Source organism: Bos indicus x Bos taurus, chromosome 16 (genome assembly GCF_003369695.1).
Source record: "Bos indicus x Bos taurus breed Angus x Brahman F1 hybrid chromosome 16, Bos_hybrid_MaternalHap_v2.0, whole genome shotgun sequence".
In the NCBI taxonomy this organism is placed as follows: domain Eukaryota; kingdom Metazoa; phylum Chordata; class Mammalia; order Artiodactyla; family Bovidae; genus Bos; species Bos indicus x Bos taurus.
The window spans coordinates 28,603,103-28,626,549 of NC_040091.1; the positions used below are offsets into that span (position 1 = coordinate 28,603,103).

The 23,447-nt window shown below is 37.7% G+C and overlaps 1 protein-coding gene across 2 annotated transcripts in view; it reads right to left on the minus strand.

Moving 5' to 3' along the window:
• Window positions 1-23,447, minus strand: part of LIN9 (lin-9 DREAM MuvB core complex component) — an 85,332-nt gene that overhangs the window by 33,179 nt on the left and 28,706 nt on the right. For both annotated transcript variants that reach the window (XM_027564615.1, XM_027564616.1), the window contains one exon: window positions 17,251-17,408. In XM_027564615.1, coding sequence (XP_027420416.1) covers window positions 17,251-17,408 — 158 coding nt within the window. The remainder of the gene's footprint in view (window positions 1-17,250; window positions 17,409-23,447) is intronic.

Below are 23,447 nucleotides of genomic sequence, written 5' to 3' on the forward strand. Positions count from 1 at the left end.
TAAGAGTGGTGAACTCAATGAAGAAAGAATAAGAAAACCCTACAATTCTGGAAGCCTAAGATGCAGTCCTGTCTGAGGTGAGTGGCAGTATATAGGCAGGAGTTTAACAGGGAGATCCTGTAAAATAGAGAGCCATAAAAAGACTGAAATAAACTCTCCATAAATTTTTGCTTAAGTGGAAAACTATGTGATTTGGTGGGAAAGACCCAAGAGAGTCTGGTAAAGAGCAAAAACTAAAGGATGACCTGGAAACTGACATCAACTTTGTATGTGTTACCCAACTCCCCCCACAGATTAGTCTAAGGCCTTTCTGGATTAAGATGTTTGAGTACAACCTCTGCCTAAGTCACTGGCTGACCACTAAGTCTGCATGACTTTATTTATTAAAAATTAATAAAAGAGCAAACAAAAACTAAGCAGAGAAATCGGTGGTTGCACAGTGAAAGTGTCAGTTGCTCAGTCATGTCCGACTCTTTGTGACTCCATGTGTGTCCATGGAATTCTCCAGGGAACAATACTGGAGTGGGTTGCCATCCCTTCTCCAGGGGATCTTCCTGACCCAGGGATTGAACCCAGGATCTCCTGCATTGCAGGCAGATTCTTTACCATCTGAGCTCCCAGGGCAAGTTACTAAAGGAAATACAACAATTCTCAAAAAAAAGAAAGAAAGAAAACAGACTTGCTAACACATTATCTCAAACATCTAGTTTTTAACCAAAAATTACTAGACATGTAATAAAGTAAAAAAGCGTGATTCTTACCCAGAATAAAAGTATAGTAGGTAGAAACTGAAAGAGATGATATATTAGCAGAGTCTTCAAAAGTAGGTTTTATAAATATGTTCAGAAAATTAAAGACAATGACTCAATAGGAATCTCACAGAAACTGTACAAAAGAACCAAACAGAAACTCTAGAATTAAAAAGAAGATATGAAAAAAAGCATCAGGGAACATTTTAGATAATATATTGTGATAAGTTTGGATTCCGCTCTATTAAAGAGAGATCAAGATAGAGACTATCCAATCAGAAGAACACAGAGAATGAAAGACTGAAGAAAAATGAAGACAGCCTCAGAGAGCTGGAGAAAGATATCAAATGCACCAGCATATTTGTAATGAGAGATGGAAAGGGAAGGAGAGAAAGCAGCAGAAAAACACTATGGCCAAAAATCTCCCATATTTAATTTTAAAATTAGATCCTACTTATCAATGAAACTCAATAAACCTCAAATAGGATAAATTTAAAGAGCATCAAATCTAGACACAACATAGTGAGATTTCCAAAATCCAAGGACAAAGAAAGAATTTTGAAAGCTTCAAGAGAAAAATGACTCATCACATGTAGGAGAATAGCAGCACAACGAACAGGTACATTTCTCACTTCTCATCAGAAAGGATGAAAGTCAGAAGGCAATAGGGTGACATATTCAGGGTGCTAACATGAAAAAACTGTCAGTCAAGAATTCTATATCCTGTGAAACTATTTTTCACAAATGTAGGAGAAATGGAAACATTTTCAGATATACAGAATCTGCAGCTACTAGACAAGATAGGAAGAAATACGAAAACACATCCTATGTAATAAAAGGAAACAATACCAGACAGTAACCAAAATTCACAGCAAGAAAAGAAAAACACCAGAAATGGTAAATATGTGGGTGCATATAAAAAACAGTGTATACAAAATACAACACTTTTTCTATATTCTTCATTTCATTTTTAAAAAGTAAGATTATTTAAAGCAATAATTGTAATACTATATTCTCAGATGATCACAGATATAATCTAATGCATTTGATGATGACAGTAATAAGAAAGTGGGAGAAAATGGAGCTATATTGGAATAAATTTGCAATATTTTATCAGAATGAATTCAGTATTAATTAGATTCTGATATGTTCAAAGTTCATACTGGAAAAAAAAACCTTCATATTGTATTTCCCAGAGCAACACACACACACAAAACCTTCAAAAAACATCTAAAAATAACAACAGAGAAATTAAAATTGTATACTAAATTTGTACACTAATATACAAATCCTAACTATGTAACTATACTAAATAAAACTTGTATACGAATTTTATATAGTACTTAACACACAGGAAGGCAGCAAAGGAGGTACAAAGGAACATGAAGGATATGAGACACCCTGTAAACAAAGAGCATGACAGGCAAAATTCAACCATATCAACTACTACATTAACTGTGAGCAGACTAATCACTGATTAAAAAGCAGAAGGTGAGCGGGGTCAAAAGTCACGGGGTCAAAATTACAAACTTTCAATTATAAAATAACTGGATTTCCCAGGCAAGAATACTGGAGTGGGTTGCCATCCCCTTCTCCAGGGGATCTTCCCCCACCCAGGGGTCGAACTCAGGTCTCCTGCGTTGCAAGCAGATTCTTTACTGTCTGAGCCACCAAGGAAGGAGTATAAAATAAGTTAAGTCTATATAAAATAGATAACCAACAAGGACCTACTGTATAGCAGAGAGAACCATACTCAATATTTGGTAATAACTTATAATGGAAAAGAATCTAAAAAAGAATATATATATACACACACATGGACACATCCATACAAACACACACATCACTCTGAATCACCCTGCTATACACCTGAAACCAACCACTGTAAATCAACTATATTTCCATAAATTTTTTTAAAATTGTAAACATACAAAAAGTCATGTACAAAATGTACAACATGGTGACTATAATACTGAATTATAAACCTGAGAAAGCATCACTACAAACAAAGCTAGTGGAGGTGATGGAATTCCAGTTGAGCTATTTCAAGTCCTGAAAGATGATGCTGTGAAAGTGCTGCACTCAATATGCCAGCAAACTGGCAAAACTCAGCAGTGGCCACAGGACTGGAAAAGGTCAGTTTTCATTCCAATCCCTAAGAAAGGCAATGCCAAAGAATGCTCAAACTACCACACAATTGCACTCATCTCATATGCTAGTAAAGTGGTGCTCAAAATTCTCCAAGCCAGGCTTCAGCAATATGTGAACCGTGAACTTCCTGATGTTCAAGCTGGTTTTAGAAAAGGCAGAGGAACCAGAGATCAAATTGCCAACATCTGCTGCATCATCGAAAAAGCAAGAGAGTTTCAGAAAAACACCTATTTCTGCTTTATTGACCATGCCAAAGCCTTTGACTGTGTGGATCACAATAAACTGTGGAAAATTCTTCAAGAGATAGGAATACCAGACCACCTGACCTGCCTCTTGAGAAATCTGTATGCAGGTCAGGAAGCAACAGTTGGAACTGGACATGGAACAACAGACTGGTTCCAAATAGGAAAAGGAGTACGTCAAGGCTGTATATTGTCACCCTGCTTATTTAACTTCTATGCAGAGTACATCATGAGAAACGCTGGACTGGGAAGAAACACAAGCTGAAATCAAGACTGCCGGGAGAAATATCAATAACCTCAGATATGCAGATGACACCACCCTTTGGCAGAAAGTGAAGAGGAACTAAAAAGCCTCTTGATGAAAGTGAAAGTGGAGAGTGAAAAAGTTGGCTTAAAGCTCAACATTCAGAAAACGAAGATTATGGCATCTGGTCCCATCACTTCATGGGAAATAGACGGGGAAACAGTGGAAACAGTGGCAGACTTTATTTTTTGGGGCTCCAAAATCACTGCAGATGGTGACTGCAGCCATGAAATTAAAAGACACTTACTCCTTGGAAGGAAAGTTATGTCCAACCTAGATAGCATATTCAAAAGCAGAGACATTACTTTGCCAACAAAGGTTCATCTAGTCAAGGCTATGGTTTTTCCTGTGGTCATGTATGGATGTGACAGTTGGCCTGGGAAGAAGGCTGAGCGCCGAAGAATTGATGCTTTTGAACTGTAGTGTTGGAGAAGACTCTTGAGAGTCCCTTGGACTGCAAGGAGATCCAACCAGTCCATTCTGAAGGAGATCAGCCCTGGGATTTCTTTGGAAGGAATGATGCTAAAACTGAAACTCCAGTACTCTGGCCACCTCATGCGAAGAGTTGACTCATTGGAAAAGACTCTGACGCTGGGAGGGATTGGGGGCAGGAGGCGAAGGGGACGACAGAGGATGAGATGGTTGGATGGCATCACTGACTCGATAGACGTGAGTCTGGGTGAACTCCGGGAGTTGGTGATGGACAGGGAGGCCTGGCGTGCTGCGATTCATGGGGTCGCAAAGAGTCGGACACGACTGAGCGACTGATCTGATCTGATCTGACTGTATTGGTATTTTTCTTTCTGACTTACTTCACTCTATATAATAGGCTCCAGTTTCATTCACCTCATTAGAACTGACTCAAATGCATTCTTTTTAATAGCTGAGTAATACTCCATTGTGTATATGTACCACAACTTCTTATCCATTCGTCTGCTGATGGACATCTAGGTTGCTTCCATGTCCTAGCTATTGTAATCAGTGCTGCAATGAACACTGGGGTGTGCGTGAGACACACTTCAGATTCACAGATACAAAAAGGTTAAAAGTGAAAGGATGGAAAAACATTTACCACAGTAACAACAGAATACTGGGATGGCTATATAATAAAAAGTGAAGATAAGGCGTGAGCTTCCCTGGTGGCTCAGCGGTAAAGAATCCGTTTGCAATGCTGGAGATGTGGGTTTGATCCCTGGGTTGGGAAGATCCCCTGGGTCAGGAAGATCCCCTGGAGAAGAAAATGGCAACCCACTCCATTATTTTTGCCTGAAAAATCCCATGGACAGAAGAGCTGGGTACTCTACAGTCCACAGAGTTGCAAAAGAGTCGGACATACACACACACACACACACACACACACACACACACAGAGTCAGACATGACTTAGCCACTAAACAAAGGTAAGTGATAATACCAGAAACAAAGAGGAACATTTCATAATGACAAGAGAGTCAGTGTATCAGGAAAATGGAATGCTCAACCCAACAGCAAAATACACAGTCCTTTGAAATACATATGGGACATTCTGCAAGGCAGACCAGATGACGGGCCATAAAACAAGTCTCAACAACTTTAAAAGAAGTAAAACCATACAGAATACTTTCTCCAGCCAAAACAAAAAGAAATTAGAAGTTACTGAGTCTTCATCAAGCAGACTTTGTTATATAAAATAAACTAAAAGAATACTTATAACATGAATACTATAAGAACTCATATATTCTGGATGGAGGACCATCTTATGTTCTGACATATATTGTATACTTAGATACACCAAACTTTAGAGGGAGATTTATAAAACTTTAGAGAAAACTCTCTTTCTACACTTCTGTGGTATTTTTGTTTTGTTTGCTTTGAGAATGTATTGCTTTTATAAATCAACAAAAAGAAGACATTTCCATAATTTTTATGTGGACATCATTTATGTCCCTCTACCACAGATCTATATTTGAAATCAGGTTCCCCTATTATTATAGGAGTATCTATCAGTTCGAGTGATGACTAAATTCTAACCAGTTTTACTTAACTGGTTCAAAGATTTTTAAAAAATATTTAAACTTCTTCATCTCTAAGGCAGCCCTCTCATTAACAGCCATTTCTGTACTAGATTACTAGTGTCGACAAAGCAAACCTAAGATAACAGAAGCAAAAGCAGCAATGTAAGTTAGTATATTACACATGATAACTCAGGGGTAAAAAACAGACTCTTGGTCAGCAAAGCAAGAAAAAAATATTGTTGTTGTTATCAGCACTTCCTTTATCCTAAGGTTTTGAGAATACTTTACAGAGAGTTCAAAAACATCAGGTAGAGTAAATCCTATTAATCCATAAATCATATTAGACAATGTTCATTTACACTTGTTACCCTACCTCAGTTATTAACAGCACCTCCTCCTCTACTCTCAGAAGATGTTTATTTGGGTGATAAATTACATGGCCACTCTACTCCTCTGACTGTTTATAAGGTCAAATACACAATGCAAGAAAAAGAGACTTAGATAACCTACATTACTTTTAGGACAGTTCCAATTCTTTAAATTTCTTAACAAGCCAATCATTTAAAAAATCTCTTCTTAAACCCTGACTTCTCTGCCTACACAGAGTTCTAGAACTACTCAGAGCAAAAAGGACAATTGATGAATAACTTCTTAAATTAATACAATGTGGCTAAAGTATGATGTCTAGACATTGCCCCCAAACTTCTCCACTATTCAAATTTTCCATCATTTTGGTGTTTGTCAAAACCCTTGTGTTCTTAATTGTGTATCTAAGAATCATGTACAGTCACTTTTTACCTGTTGCCTTTCCACTTACTGCACAATCTCAAATCAGTTACTTTAAAAATTCCTTTTGTTGTTGTTTTTGAGGAAAATTCTGTCTACTACTCCTTCTTTACTAAAAACTTTCTTCCCAATAAGGAGTGTGAAATTTTGCTTGATTATATACTTTTTCTTTCTGGGTAACATTTACATACAGTAAAATGAAAATGTAAGCATATAATTCTATAAGTTTTGACAAACGATATCATCCATCCTTATCACGTCATGAAATATTCTTATCCCAGAAAGTACCCCCTTCCCAGGCAATCCTTTCTTCCAAAGTGACCACTTTTCTGATAATATTTTTCTACCATAAACTAATTTTGTCTGTTCTACAACTTCATATAAATTGAACCATATACACACATTTTTTAGTTTTCAGTTTCTTTGCTTAGCATACTGTCTGCAGTTAATCTATACATCAGTAGTTTCTTTATATTGTCAATTTATATTTCACTGCAAGAAAATACCATGTTATGTTTATCCATTCGCCCATTGTTGGTGCGAATCTGGGTTTTGGCTATAAGATTGGAACAAAGATGCTATGAATATTCTTGTACATACCCTTCTGTGAATAGCACTTTTCATTTCTCTCACTTAAATACCATGTAGCAGAACTGGTGGGTCATAGGGCAGGCATAAATTTAATTTTATTAAAAATTGTCATGCTTTTACTTAGATGTCCATTGGCAGACAAACGGATAAGAAAGCTATGGTACATATACAAAATGGAGTATTACTTAGCTATTTAAAAGAATGCATTTGAATCAGTTCTAATGAGGTGGATGAATCTGGAACCTATTATATAGAGTGAAGTAAGTCAGAAAGAAAACACCAATACAGTATATTAATGCATATATATGGAATTTAGAAAGAGTAACGATGACCCTATATGTGAGACAGCAAAAGAGACGCAGATGTAAAGAACTCTTGGAATCTGTAGGAGAAGGTGAGGGTGGGATGATTTGAGAGAACAGAATTGAAACATGTATATTACCATATGTAAAACAGATCACCAGTCCAGGTTTGACGCATGAGATAGGGTGCTCAGGGCTGGTGCACTGACATGACCCAGAGGGACAGGATGGGGAGGGAGGTGGGTTCAGGATGGGGGTCACATGTACACCCCTGATTCATGTCAATGTATGGAAAAAACCACTACAATATTGTTATTAGCTTCCAATTAAATAAATAAATAAATTGTCCTGCTTTTCTCCAAAGTGGTACACCATCCTATCAACAATTACGGTAGATCCACATCTTTGTCATTTGATGTTATCAGGAGTTTCAATTTTAGCCATTCTGGTGTGTGTAGTGGTATTTCATTATGCTTGTAATTTGCACTTCCATGATGATTAATTGATGCTGAGTGTTTTTTCATGTGCTTACTGGCCATTCATATATCTTTCTCTGAGAAGCCTCTACACAAGTATTTTGTTTAATTTTTTTAACTGAATTATTTATATTTCTATCACTAAATAATTGAGTTATTTATGTTTTCTAGATGTAGTCCCTTTTCAGATATAAGATTTGGAAATATTTTTTCCTAGTATATGGCTTGCCTATTTGTTTTCTTAGTGTTGGCTTTTAGTGGGCAGAAGTTTTAAATTCAAGCTCAATGTAAAAAATCACCTTTATTTTTGTCAGATCCAAGAAATCTCTGACTACTTACAGATCACGAGATATTTTTCTGTGTCTACTTACTGAAGTTTTATAGTTTTAGCTTTTACATTTAGCCCTTTGGTCCATTTTAAATTAAGCTTTTTGTATAGCATGAGGAAAGGTCAAGGCTCATTTCCATATAGATATCTAGTTGATCAGTTATTATTTATTTGTATAATTATTTTTTTATTCTTATTGCTATTTTATCTATCCTTTTTGGCTGTGCAGCATGTGGGATCTTAGTTACCCAATCAGGGATCAAACCTGCACCCCCTGCAGTGGAAGCGCAGTCCTAACCACTGGACTGCTAGGGAATTCCTGCTCATTTCACTTCAGCTTCAAATAGTATTCCATGTGAGGATATACCAGTTTATTCATCTAATGAAGGACACAGTGGTTCTTTTGACAATTACAAATAAAGCTGCTGTAAACATCCATGTGCACTTTTTTGTGCAAAAATAAGTTTTGAACTCATTTGGTTAAACAACAGGGAGCGTGACTGCTGGATTATGTGGTGAAATATGTTTAACTTTGTAAAAAATCGCCAAACAGGTTTCCAAAGTGGCTGTACCATTTTGCATTCTCGCCTGTTGCTCCACATTCTCACTAATGTTTGGTGTTGTCAAGTTCTTGATTTCACTATTTAATTTGCATTTCCCTGATGACACATGATTGTCTAATGTTGATCTATTTTTTGGCACTGCATCTTCTATGTCTTCTTCCTTATTTTTCTGGCACTAATTCGGAAGCAATCATCTCCATCAAGTTGCATTGTTAATTCCTCTGGTGTGATGTCTATTAGTTTTTGAAAATATCTGCATCTCAAACCCCTTCACCCCCAACCTTCCCCCGCCTCACCTCATAAAGCTACAATCTCTTTCATGATTTCCTTGACTGGTTCTATCAGACTTTTTCTATAACAGCAATGATATCTTCAATGATATAATCCTTCCAGATTTTCGTGTTTTCTCTATTTGCATTCTCTTCCACAGCATTGACAATCCTTTCCATAGAGTACCATGTGTAACGAGCCTTAAAGGTCCTTAAGGCTAAAGGCTGAATTATAGATGTTGTATCTGTGTTCAATGCCTTCAGGGCTGAACTCATGGGATTCTGGGTAGCCAGGGGCATTGTTCAATATCAAAGAACTTTAAAAGGCAGTTCCTTACTGGCAAAGTACCTTCTGATTTCAGGGACAAAGCATCAGTGGAACCGATCCAGAAAAAGGGGTTTTGTCATCCAGGACCCCTTGTGGTACAACCAAAAGACTGGCAGCTCATGTTTATTTTTCCCCTTCAAGGCTCCGAGGTTAGCAGTTTTATACATAAGGGCAGTCTTGATCATAAACCCAACTGCATTTGCAGGTGTTAGCCTATCTCTTTCTGCTTTAAATCCCAGTGCTTGCTTTTCTTCCTTACTAATAAGGCTTCTTCTTTTTTTTTTTTTAAACCCAGAATAGGACACTTGTTGGCAGTAAAAACCTGTTCAGGCAGATATCCTTTCTCTTCCATGATTTCCTCAAAGGCATTTGGAACCCTGTCTGTTGCCTCTTGGTTGGCAGAAGCTGCTTCTCTTATCATCTTGATATTTATTAAACCAAACCTCTTTTTAAAATTATCAAATCATCTTTTGCTGGCGCTAAATTCTTTAGCTTTAGATCCTTCAATCCCTTTTGCTTTGTTGTCCATAGGTCTGTCTTCCTTATGTAGATTCTACACTCACATAAGAGCTACATTTTCATTATGAGATAAAAAGATATTTCAAAAAATGCACGGTATTCATACCTGCTGGCATAGCTGAAGCTATAGCTTCACAAATTTCCTTTCTTTCTTTTTTTTTTTTTAACACTGATCCTTATGTGGATTCATTTATCTTGAAATAGTGGGCAATCATAGCTGAAGAGCTCAATCTACAATACATATCAAGCAATTCAACTTTTTCTTGTAATGTCATAACCTTTCTCTGCTTCTTGGGAGCGACTCCAGCATCACTGTGGCACTTCACATGGGCCTATGAAATTATTCATAGTCTATGGTGTTGCACTAAAGATAATGAAAAATATCTGAAAACTATAAGAAATCACTTTTTAAGGCAATCACATGCATTTTGCTGCAAACTGATCACATGGAGATGATTACTATTACACAGCATTTTAAGCAGATACTTGAAACACCTGAGCTCACTGCAATAGCAATAGAAGGTTGCTACGAAATTTTTACAGCAGTGCAGTGTGTACTACAGTTAATTTTGAGAAGTTACAGTTGAATACAGCATCTTTATGTTTGCTTCCATTTCTCTCAATGGTAAATGTATAGTCTATGTTTGTGGGAGTAAGTTTTGATGAATTTCACTGTTGCATTTTATGGGAAGCAAATGATAAAATAGACTATGTCTACATATATCTTCTGCATTCATGACATATTAACTTTTAAAATTTTTTCCAATATTTCAAGGCTAAGCAATTCATCTGCAAGTTCTTTCACACTGTCAAATCTCCTCCCAAATTGTCAATGTTTATTGAAAAAAAAATCCACAAATAAATGGATTCACACAATTCAAACATGTCAAATCCATGCTGTTCAATGGTCAACTGTAGTTGAGTGTGGCTTTAAAAAAAATTCAGTTTGATAATCTCTACTTTTTAAGTACAGTGTTCAGTTCATTGAGATTTAATATAATTTTAAAAGGGCGAGATATAAGTCTACCATCTTGTTATTTATTTTCTACTTCTCTGTACTTTCTTTCCTGTCATCTTTTCACTTAACTGAGAATTCGTTAGTATGTCAATTTAATTTCTTTATTGGCTTTTTAGGTATATCTCTCAACACTTTAAAAAGTAATTCCTTCAACTTGGACAGCCAGATGCAAAAGATGAAACTAAAGCACTATGTCATATCACACAGAAAAATCAACTCAAAATGGATTAAAGACTCGAATGAGAGACCTCAAACAATAAAACTCCTAGAAGAAAACACATGTAGCATGCTCCTTGACACTGATCTTAGCAATATCTTTCTGGATATGTCTCCTCAGGCAAGGGAAAAAAAAGCAAAATTGAATACATGGGCTCATATCAAACTAAAAACTTTCTGCACAGCAAAGGAAACCATCAACAAAATGAAAAGACAACATACCAAATGGGAGAAAATATTTGCAACTCATATATACATTAATTGGCTAATATCTCAAATATATAAAGAACTCAACAACAAAAAGACAAACAACCCAATTAAAAAATGGGCAGAAAAAAAATACAGTTATCATATGATCCATCAATCCCACTCATGGGTATTTATCCAGGAATGAGAAAAACTCTAATCTGAAAAGATACATGCACCCCAGTGTTCATCAGCATTGCAAAAGCAGTATTATTTGCAATAGCCAAGACAGAAACAACTCAAATGCCCAGCAATAGATCTGGTTTAAGAAGATATGAATCTCTCTCTCTATATATATATAAATATACAAACACATATATCTCACACACACACACACACAATGGGATATTACTCAACCATAAAAAAGCATGAAACATTTGTAACAACATGGATGGATGAGAGTATCAGTAAGTGAAGTAAGTCAAAGACAAATTATATGATATCACTTGTGTATGGAATCAGAAAAATAATACAAATGAATTTATATACCAAACAGAAACAGATTCACAAACATAGAAAACAAACTTACAGTTACCAAATTGGAAAAGGAGGTGTAAATTAGGGGTATAGAATTAACAAACTACTATATATAAAACAGACAAGCAACAAGGATTTACTGTACAGCACAGGGAATTTTATTCACAAAATTGTTTATTAACTGTACTTCAATTAAAAAAACCACAATGAGATATCACATCACATCTGTTAGAATAGCTATTATCAAAAAGGCAAGAAATAACAGGGTTGGCAAGGATGTGGAGAAAAGGGAACCCTCATACACTGTGTAAACAGGCGCAGTCACTATGGAGAAACAGTCCCCTCCAAATTAAGATTAGAACTATCACATGATCTATCCATATCTATCCCACTTGTGTACCTATCCAAAGAATACAAAAATACTAATTCAAAAAGATATATGCACCTCTATGTTCATCACAGCTTTATTTAGAACAGCCAAGATATGGAAATAACCTAAGTGTCTATCAATGAAAGAATAGAAAAAGACATGCTCCACACACAGACACACTAAATACAGCTCCACTGTAAAAAAAGAATAGTGATTACCATAAATGGAATACCACTCAGCCATAAAACAGAGCAGTCACTACCAGAGGGGAAGGAGTGGGATGGGGGTGGGGGGTAAAACAGATAAAGAGGATCCCCTGTATGGTGAGAGATAAGAACTACATTTTTTGTGGATAGCATGCTACAGTGTAAGAGGAAGAAAAAACATACACATGAAACTTGTGTTATAAACCAAAGTTACCTCAATAAAAATTAAATTAAAAAAAAGAAAGTAATTCCTTTACTAGTTCTCAAAGTACAGTGCACTCCAGCAGTGTCAACACCTGATACTTGGAAACTTCTTAAAATGCAAATTCTCAGGCTCTACCCCTGACTCTGAATCAGAAACTCTACGGCAGGGGCCAGCAACCTGTCCTTTATAAAGCTCTCCAGCTAATCTGATGTACATGTTCAAAAATGTTCAAAAATCTAAGGCTTTTGAACCTTAATATTCTAAGGCTTATAATATCCACTCTTCACGTATTACACTCTAATAATAATTAATACTGTATGCCTTCACAACAAATTTAAGAAACTTGAAACACAACAGTTACATTTTATGCATATATTTACCATTTCTGGAGTTCTGACTCTATAGTCAAGGTTCCATTTAGTATCATTTCCCCTCAACCTGAAACTTTCATTTGAGGTAACATCTAGTGTTCTCTTCCCATGAGAAGTCAGCAGCTATCTGTATCACTGTTCCTTATATATATTGTTTTCCTAAGATTGCTTTCAAGATCTACTCTAACTGTGGGGTTCTGTACACATGTGGGTGTATGACTTGGGTTTTAGAGTACTAACGTGTGGTATGTGGCGTGTGTGTGTCACTCAGTCGTGCCCGGCTCTGTGATCCCATGAACAGAAGAGACTGATGGGCTACAGTATTTTTTCAGGCAAAAATACTGCATCGGGTTGCCATTCCCTTTTCCAGGCGATCTACACAACCCAGGGATTGACCTCTTGCATCTCCTGCAATGGCAGGTGGATTCTTTACCACTGAGTAACCCGGAAAGCCCAGAGTATTAAAGACGCATACTTTTTTTTTTTAATTAAATTTGACTAAAGTGGCCAAAATGGCGGAGTAGAAAGATCTAGAGCTCACCTCTTCTCAGTGGCACAACAAAATTATAACTATTACAGAGCAAGTATTGATGAGAAAGACCAGAAGGCAAGCAAAGAAGATCTACAACTAAAGACATAAAGGAACCATAACCAGACACGAAGGAGGGACAGGGACGCAGTAGTCAGGAACTATACCTCCACAAGGGTGACCCACAAAGGGGAGGATAATCACAACTGTAGAAGTTCTTCCGAAGGAGCAAGGGATCTGAACTCCACAGACTTCCAGTTGTGGCTCTCCAAACTGGAAGTCCTGCACTGGGAAAACATGCCCCACAACGTTTGCCCTTGAAGGCCAGCAGAGCATACATTCAGGAGAGCCAGAGTGCTGTGGGAAATAAACTCCATTCTTAAAGGGTGACACAAAACCTCATACGTTCTGGGATGCAGTGCAAGAGCAGTAATTCAAAAGGAGCCTTGGTTAGACCCACCTGCTGATCTCGGAGAGCCTCCCTGTGAGGCAGGAGCCAAGTGGAGCTCATCCAGGGGAAAAAGACACTTGTGGCAGGCATTTCTGGAAGCTTGTTCAACCATGACACTGCCGCTGGCAAGCGCCATTTTTCAATCCTCACTCTAAGGTAGCAGGCTCAGACCCAGCCCCGCCCACCAGCCTGTCCGCACCAGTGCTGGGACACCTCAGGCCAAGCAGCTATCTTGGCGGGAACACAGCTCCGCCCACCAGCTGGCCAGCAGGGAGTCCCTGAGCCCACAGCGCTTCAGGACCTGGCCTTACCCACCAGAGGGCCCAGGACCCACCACTGACACCAACGCACCCCTAGGGCCCTGTAGCCAGGGACTTTGGGACTGGTTCTGCCCACCAGTGAGCTGGCACTAGCCCCAGGACCGAGCCTCACCCACCAGTAGGTGGACACCAGCTCCAATATCCCAGTCCTACAGATGGAAAATCCAGGATCCAGCTCCATCTATCAAGGGGTGGGCACCAGCTAGGGGATCTGATACCCTGTCTCATCTTCCACTGGGTGGACGCTAGCCCCAGGACCACCACAGCCCTAGGGCCTGCTATTTCAGGATGCAGCCCACACACCAGCAGGCTGGCACCAGCCCCAAGACCCACTGAGTCCTGGCAGGCTAATACCAGCTCTGGGATACCTCTGGCCCCTCAGCTAGCTGCACATGGTGGAAATGCCCCCATTCACCAGTGGTGGGACACTAGGCCGGGGAAAACCAGGGGCTCTGGTCTGCCAACAGCAGCCTGATAGCTGCTCCTAGACGCTCTGGACCCCTCAACCAGTAGCCCCAAGATCCAGATCCATTGACACAAACTTTGGGATATCCCAGACCACACCCTCACCCCCAGGCAGCCATGCCAGGAACTGGCCCACCCACCAGCACTAGATCTGGGACCCCAGATCTAGATCTGCAACCACCCACCCCAAAACCAGCTCCACCCACCAATGAGCCAGCATCAGTCCCAGGACTCCCCACCCCGTTCCACAACCAGCCACCTGATGACCTAGCCCACAGACAGAAGCCTTCCACAAGGCAGAGCCTAGCAACCAACCAGAAGGAGGGTCAGCCACACCTACCAGACTGTCCATAAATAGTCCACCACGACAGAAGGATCCAGGCAGCCCACACAGGGAGCACCCCTAGAGAATACAGCTCTGGTGACCAGAGGGAAGTGAGCTGCTGGGAAGCACAGGAGATCTCTTACAAAAGGCCACTTCTCTGAGGTCAGGAAATGTTGTAGATTTAAGTTAAATCTTTATGACTTATTGACTTTTCTTGTGTATTTGTCTGTGTGTGTGTACATGTGTGTGCATGTGCATGCGTTCAGTTGTGTCCAACTCTTTGAGACCCCATGGACTGTAGCCCACCAGGCTTCTCTGTTTATGGAATTTTCCAGGCAAGAATACTAGAATAGGTTTCCATTTCCTCCTCCAGGGGATCGTCCTGACCCAGGGATCGAACCCACATCTCTTGTGTCTCCTGGACTGGCAGGTGGATTCTTTACCAACTGTGCCACCTGGGAAGCTATAGTACTGTATGTCAATTACACCTCAATAAAACTGGAAGAAAAAAAAAATCAAATCTTTTGTCTTTTTACATGCCACTGTGCCTCTCTTTTACACTAATTATATGTTTCAGTTCAGTTCAGTCTCTCAGTCGTGTCCGACTCTTTGCAACCCCATGAATCAGCACGCCAGGCCTCCCTGTCCATCACCAACCCCCAGAGTTCACTCAAACTCACGTTCATCGAGTCAGTGATGCCATCCAGCCATCTCATCCTCTGTCGTCCCCTTTTCCTCCTGCCCCTCCCAGCATCAGAATCTTTTCCAATGAGTCAATATTGTCCCACAGGTCTCTGAGGCTCTATGAATGTTTTTTCCACTTTTTTCCTCCATGTTTTCACAATGGATCATTTATACTGATTTATTCTGAAGTTCACTGACTCTTACTTTTTGTTGTTTTCAATATGCTTTTAAGCCCATTTAGAAATTTTCTTTTCAGACACTATACTTTTAATTTTCTATTTATTTTATATAAGTAATTTCCATTTTTCTACTGTGATATCCCCATTAATTATGACCATATGTACATTTAAGTTCTTGAACATGTTTTATAACATATATTTTGAAACCAATTCCAATATCTGAGTCACCCTAGCATCTAATTCTGTTGATTGCTTTTGGTCTTAACTATAGAACCTGTTTTCTGTTTCTTCATAGGTTTAGTAATTTTTTATCATATGCTGACACCTCCCCTAGACCAAATAGAAACTTTCAAAAGCTCTAGTAGTTGATTCCTACAAACTTCTTTCATATTTTGATACATCTAGTCCCCCTAGATGTCCCCCCTATTCTGCATTGTAAAAAAGTACCTACTTACTGATCCTTTGTAAAACTTTCAGTTCTTATCAAATAATATCACTAGTCCTTAAAATTCTGGAGCAATTAACTTTTGAGGATTTCCTAGTTGGGTCTATAAGTCACTCTATTCACGTCAGCATTTCTCTGATTAGTCTACATTGTAGACTTTGTATATCTACTTATGTATATGGGGTTTTTAGAACTAACACATTTTTTCAGGAAAGCTATCTCTTCCTCACTCTATCTCCATCCTCACTCCCAGACTAATTTTGTTAAGGGAGAGATCATATATATCACCTATAACTTCTGTACATGGTGGGTTATGACTAAATGCATCCTTCTCTTTTCCAATTGCATTTCATATGCATGATATAGCCTTTTCCCTGTTGTCTATTTTTCCTCTTCACTACCCATTTTTACAATATAATGAAAAAATGTGCCACTTTTATAACCAGGAAAAAATGATATAAATATGTAATTCAAGGCTCCGTTTCCTCCAGAAAATACTCTCTGATTAATCCAATGATTTTTTTCAAACTTTAACTCTATCTACTCACTGAACACCTTGCTATTGCTTGTATTACATAAACTGTAATTTTAGATTACCAAATTATTAAGGATTAACCTAAACTTGAGATTTTAGTGGCACTTTCCCTCAATGTTGTAACTGAAGTGACCATATAGAATCACTACCTACAAATTGACAGAATTTACATCTTTACAAAATTTTGGGCAAACTAAATTATTCAGTAGGTAGTTTATTTAGTCATTAGAAATGGAGTATTTATAAACCTAAAGATCACAAGAACAACAGTGTTTGTGAACTAACCAGGTAAGACTGGTCAGAAAAGAAAATCAATATAATATAGAAGCACAGATAAAACAAAATTTAAAAAATTTAAACATTACATTTCATTTTAAATTTCATCTTTGTGGCCGTTTATGTTGTGGAAGACACTGCTTTGAAGATGTACACTTTTATCCAACTACTTTAAAACACAGACTTCACAGATGAAGAACAGTAACCTCTACAGAATATTGCTACAGAAATATAGTTTAAGCTTTCTAAATGTAAAGGCCATTTGTCTAAGAAAGGTTATCTTGGTGAAAAACCACAAGTCAAAATAGTAATAAGCTTATCTTTACCTACCAGTAACTTTGGTTCCAATAACCAGGGGCAAAGGAATCTCGTCTGGGAGATCTTTGAATTGTGAAACATCTGCAACTTTCCTTTGTTGTAAGAGCCTTATTTTCTGCCGTTTCTGTTTTAATGCTGATCTCTCTTCCTCAAAAAATGCAGAAGAACATCTAGAATAAATTATAAAAATCATATAAAGTGATAACTGTCCTATATAAAAACTTCAAGTCACACCATCCATATCACTAATCCCTTTATTTCTTTCATTGAGTACTGTATTTAAAAATGGGTTCTTAAAAATAATAATTTTCTCTTGAAAGTAAATTACCTTTATGTTGTTTTAAAAACAGGATCTTGCAAGATTGAAAGACACATAAGCGAGTCTAGATTGCTTCTTCCTACAAAGCAGGAGGATCTATTGTTCACCAACCTTGACAAAACTGCATCTGGATCCCAGGTCCTCTCTTAAGAACAAAGTTCAATTTCAATATATTCAAAAGAACATGATATTTTTCCTGTGACCTAGTGAGCATATCAATATAGGAATTAAAGATGAGACCTGCTGCCGTGTAAACTTTTAATCATGTTTTCTGTCTTTAAGTATGAATACCATATGTACTCTTATTCTCAGGGCCCATCTTATTTCTATTTTCAAATTCTAGGATGAACCAAAGGTATTTAAACATAGCTTTCATACCATAAAATATATATCCACAAAACTATCACTACAGTCAAGATAATGAACATATGAAGATATCAATCCGCCTGGACAGGAGAAGAATCTGGGGGAGAATGGATACATGTATATGCATGGCTGGGTCCCCTCGCTGGTCACCTGAAACTATCACAACATTGTTAGTTGGTTATATCCCAAGACAAAATTAAAAGTTAAAAAAAAAAGAAAAGAAGAATGAGCTCTAAAACCATGAAAAGACATGGAGGAGCCTGAAATGCATCCTACCAAGTAAACGAGGCCAATTTGAAAAGGCTACATTTTGTGTGATCCTAATATATGACATTCCGGAAAATGCAAGGCTATGAAGACAATGAAAAGATCCATGGTTACCAGCAGTTGGTGAACTGGTAGAAATTGGAGGATTTTTAAGGCAGTGAAAATACTCTGTAAAATACTGATATTATAATGGTGGCTGTGTCACCATTTGTCAAAACCCATAGAATGCACACCACCAAGAGTGAACTCTAATGTAAACTCTGGACTTTGGATGATTATCACGTGTTGATGCAGGTTCATCGACTGTCCCAAATGGACCGCTCTGACAGAGGATACTAACAATGAGGGAGGCCACCCTCATTGTCGGGGGAGGGCAGTAAATGGAAAATCTCTGTACCTGCCTCTCAATTTTGTTGCAAATCTAAAACTGCTCTTAAAAAAATAAGTCTTATAAAAAAAAAAATAAAGGGACAGGAACTGCCGAACAGTTTTTTCAAAGTGGTTATACCATTTTATAGTCCCATCAGCAGTGTATAAGAGTTCAAGTTTTCCCACAGATTCCCCAACACTTGGCATCCTTAGTCGTGTAAATTTTTAACACTGTGGTTTTAATTTGCATTTTCCTACTGATTAATATGTTTAATATCCTCTTATTGGTTTATATGATATCTCTACATCACTGATGAATTATCTATTTAAAACTTTTTTTACCAAGTTGTCAAATGGGATGTTTGATTCTTTTTATTTTGGGGTTGTACCACACAGCATACAGAATTTAAGTTCCCCAACCAGGGATCAAACATGTGCCCTCTGCAGTGAAAAATGTGGATCCCTAACCAGCAGACCACCAGGGAATTCCCGTTTGAGCTTCATTACTGAATGTTCAGAGTTCTTCATACATTCTGGATATAATACACACTTCTGGCAATCGAATTTTATTTAAATAGCATTTTTGCATAATAAATACATTCACAGGCTTCTAATTTAAAAGGTTCAAAAGGCATTGAAAACTCTAGGACTTCCCTCGTGGTCAAGTGGTTAAGTGTCTGCTTTGCAATGCAGGGGATACTAGTTTGATCCCTGGTCCAGGAAGATTCCACATGCCACAGAGAAACTAGGCCCATGCACTGCAACTGCTGAGCCCACACTCTAGAGCCCATGCCCTCAGTAAGAGAAGCCACTGCAATTGAGAAGCCTGCAAACTACAAGAAAGAATAGCCCTCTCTCACTGCAACTAGAGAAAGCCCGTGTAGCAATGAAGACCCAGCACAGCCAAAAATAACTAACTAAATGAGATTAAAAAAAGAAAACCCTAACATTTTTGTCCCTCGGTTTCCTATTCTGTCTTCCAGATGATGACAATAAATTTTCTACACACCCTTTATTGATATTATACTTTAGAAATATACATGCAAGAAATACTTATGTTCCCTTCCTATTTTTCTCAAATAGCTACAATATGCTCTGTTGTGTATTCTGCTTTCTTAAAGTATCTTAGCAGTAAATAAGAAACTTCCTCTGATTTTAAATTAAATGATTTCAGTTTTCTCCTATATGGAGGTATCCTATTTTAATTAATCATTCCTCTATTTATGGACACTTAGGTTTTTAAAAATCTTTTGCTTCTACAAATAGCACTGTACATGTCATTTTATCCATGTATAAAATGGATATACTTCTTTATATACTTTATATACTCCATAAAATGGAGTACTTCTTTACTCATAGAAGTACTAGGTCAAAGAGTATGGGAATTTGTAAATTTGCAGTTATTACCAAACTGCCCTCCAGAGGTTACATGAATTTACTCTCTTACCACCAACGGTGGCTTTTTCACCACACCATTGCCAACCCAATATATTCAAACTTTAGGAACTTTATTGTTCTGATAGCTAAAAAACAGGATCTTGGCATACTTTGATTTTTTATTTCTCATTATAAGTAAGACTGAACTCTTTCATCTCTTTAGAAGAGCCACTTCTTTCTCCTTTCTTAGGTACTGTTTGTATAAACAGACATTTTTATTACAGGTTATTTGATATTTTTTACTGATTCATAAAGATTGAAGGCAGAAGAAGGGGATGACAGAGGATGAGATGGTTGGATGGCATCACCAACTCATTGGACATGAGTTTGAGTAAACTCCGGCAGTTGGTGATGGACAGGGAGGCCTGGCATGCCACAGTCCGTGGGGTTGCAAAGAGTCGGACACGACTGAGCAACTGAACTGATTAGTAGTTCTTCACATACTTAGAAATTGGTCCTTTGTGGTAAGAATGGAGAAGGCAATGGCACCCGACTCCAGTATTCTTGCCTGGAGAATCCCATGGATGGAGGAGCCTGGTGGGCTGTAGTCCATGGGGTTGCTGGGAGTTGGACATGACTGAGCAACTTCCCTTTCACTTTTCACTTTCATTCATTGGAGAAGGAAATGGCAACCCACTCCAGTGATCTTTCCTGGAGAATCCCAAGGACGGGGGAGCCTGGTGGGCTTCCGTCTCTGGGGTCGCAGAGAGTCAGACACGACTGAAGTGACTTAGCAGCAGCAGCAGTGGTAAGAATTATAAATATTTCTGTCATTGTCTTTTGACTTTATGGGGTTTTTTGGGGGTGAGCAATGCAAAATGCTTTTTTTTTTTTTTTTACAAAATCAAATTTATCAATATTTTCTTTTATGATTCCTAGCTCTGGGGACTATTAAAAAGATCTTCCCCAATTCAAGATTAAGCAAAACTCTCCTACAGGTTCCTCTAGTAGTTTTACTGCTTCATTTAAAAAATCTGAATCTTTGATCCTTTCAAATCTTTCCTGGAAGGTCTGAGGTATGAAATCAACTTGTGTTTTCTTAGATTGCTTCAGAGTGGTCTCAATATCCACTGAATAAATAATTTAACCTCCTTCTCCCCTGTATGCCTGAGATGCAATCAGTGTTATTACGTATTAAAATTCTGTGGACATCTTTGATTCAATAAAGATATTTTAACCTTACTGGAGTATAGCTGATTTACAGTGTTGTGTTAATTTCATGGACTGTCTCTCCTTTATAATTCATCTTTTTATTCAAGTACCACTATGACATCATTTTGATTATGATGTTATATCAACATTAATATCTGATAATACATACTACAAACATATGTATGATAACACAATCTCCCCTCATTACTTTGTTTCTTCAGAATTTTCCTGGCTCTTCCTGCTTGATTTCTTTTCTTTATGTGAAATTTAGAATGAGTTGGTCTAGTTTTTTTTTTTAAAGGCCTACTGATATTTTCACTGGGATTGATTTTAGAATGCTGAGTATTCTGCACATTTCCTGCTAAGCTCTTTCCTGGCTTCTTTTTTTTAGGATATTTGAAAAAGTATATCATATCAATAATTTGTAGTGTACGTTAGCTTCCTTAAAAAAAAGAAAAACTACAAACTTCTGCTGATAATAAAGACTTGATTTAAACTGTTAATTTATCTTGATGAAGTAAAGAACTCTAAGATTCAACAATGTTATGGTAACCCTATTAACAGAGGATAAATTAGCAAGAGAAATAATGACAATCAAACTGCAGAATTATAACTAAACAATAAAATAGTGACTAATACCTCATTCTGACAATAATCAGAAACAGTGTGGCTCAATTTACTCAAACATGTAAAGTTACAGCAAAAAGCCCCCAAATGGCCTACAGTAATTACCAAAGACCATAAATTACCTGTGTGAAACACAATACACATCACATTTTAATTTGTTCTTATAAACGAGGGAAATACTTAAAACAACAGCAGCACTGACACTTTTTAATACAATAGATAAAATAAATGTAAACCAGTTCAATGAAAAGTTCTCCTTGAATTTCATTATTATCTATAGAAATCATGTAAACTAAATTCCAGGTCTATTTGTTCAAGTCACTTTATATTTCAAGTCTTCCCTAAATTTTCCTACCATTTAAAATGAAAAACTCTTAAACAAGCTTTTACTAGGCTGACAGATCAAACATGAGAACTAATGATATATAGTATATTACAACATTTCACTCAGCCATTAAAAAGAATACATTTGAATCAGTTCTAATGAGGTGGATGAAACTGGAGCCTATTATACAGAGTGAAGTAAGCCAGAAGGAAAAACACCAATACAGTATACTAACGCATATATATGGAATTTAGAAAGATGCTAACAATAACCCTGTGTACGAGACAGCAAAAGAGACACTGATGTATAGAACAGTCTTATGGACTCTGTGGGAGAGGGAGAGGGTGGAAAGATTTGGGAGAATGGCACTGAAACATGTAAAATATCATGTATGAAATGAGATGCCAGTCCAGGTTCGATGCACGATTCTGGATGCTTGGGGCTAGAGTACTGGGATGACCCAGAGGGATGGTATGGGGAGGGAGGAGGGAGGAGGGTTCAGGATGGGGAACACATGTATACCTGTGGCGGATTCATTTTGATATTTGGCAAAACTAATACAATTATGTAAAGTTTAAAAATAAAATAAAACTAAAAAAAAAAAAAGTAATATAAGATTTTCTGATATATCAAGAAAGCAAGATAACACTAGAAAAGGAAAGGTAGTTTCACATGAAAGATAATTTGAAAAGTAATTCTCAGGAAGTAACATATTGGATATATTCACTTGATTCATTTTTATATAAAGTAAAACATGCATTTGTGGAAAGGATAATAAGTGGATCACTTATTATCTTGAAGTCATAATAAGAGTTTTAAAAAAGGTAATAATAATGTATATATAATCTCACAGCTTCATTAAATGCTTGTGAGGGCATCCTTAAATATTTTCTGGGACACAATGGGGCATCAATTTCAGTTCAGTCGCTCAGTCGTGTCTGACTTTTTGCAACCCCATTAACCACAGCATGCCAGGCCTCCCTGTCCCTCACCAACTCCCGGAGTTTACCCAAACTCTAGTCCACTGAGTTGGAGATGCCATCCAACCATCCCATCCTCTGTCGTCCCCTTCTCCTCCCGCTCTCAATCTTTCCCAGCATCAGGGTCTTTTCAAATGAGTCAGCCCTTTGCATCAGGTAGCCAAAGTATTGGAGTTTCAGCTTCAACATCAGTCCTTCCAATGAACACCCAGGACTGATCTCCTTTAGGATGGACTGGTTGGATCTTCTTGCAGTCCAAGGGACTCTCAAGAGTCTTCTAAAACACCACAGTTCAAAAGCATCAATTTTTCGGCGCTCAGCTTTCTTCATAGTTCAACTCTCACATCCAAACATGACTACTGGAAAA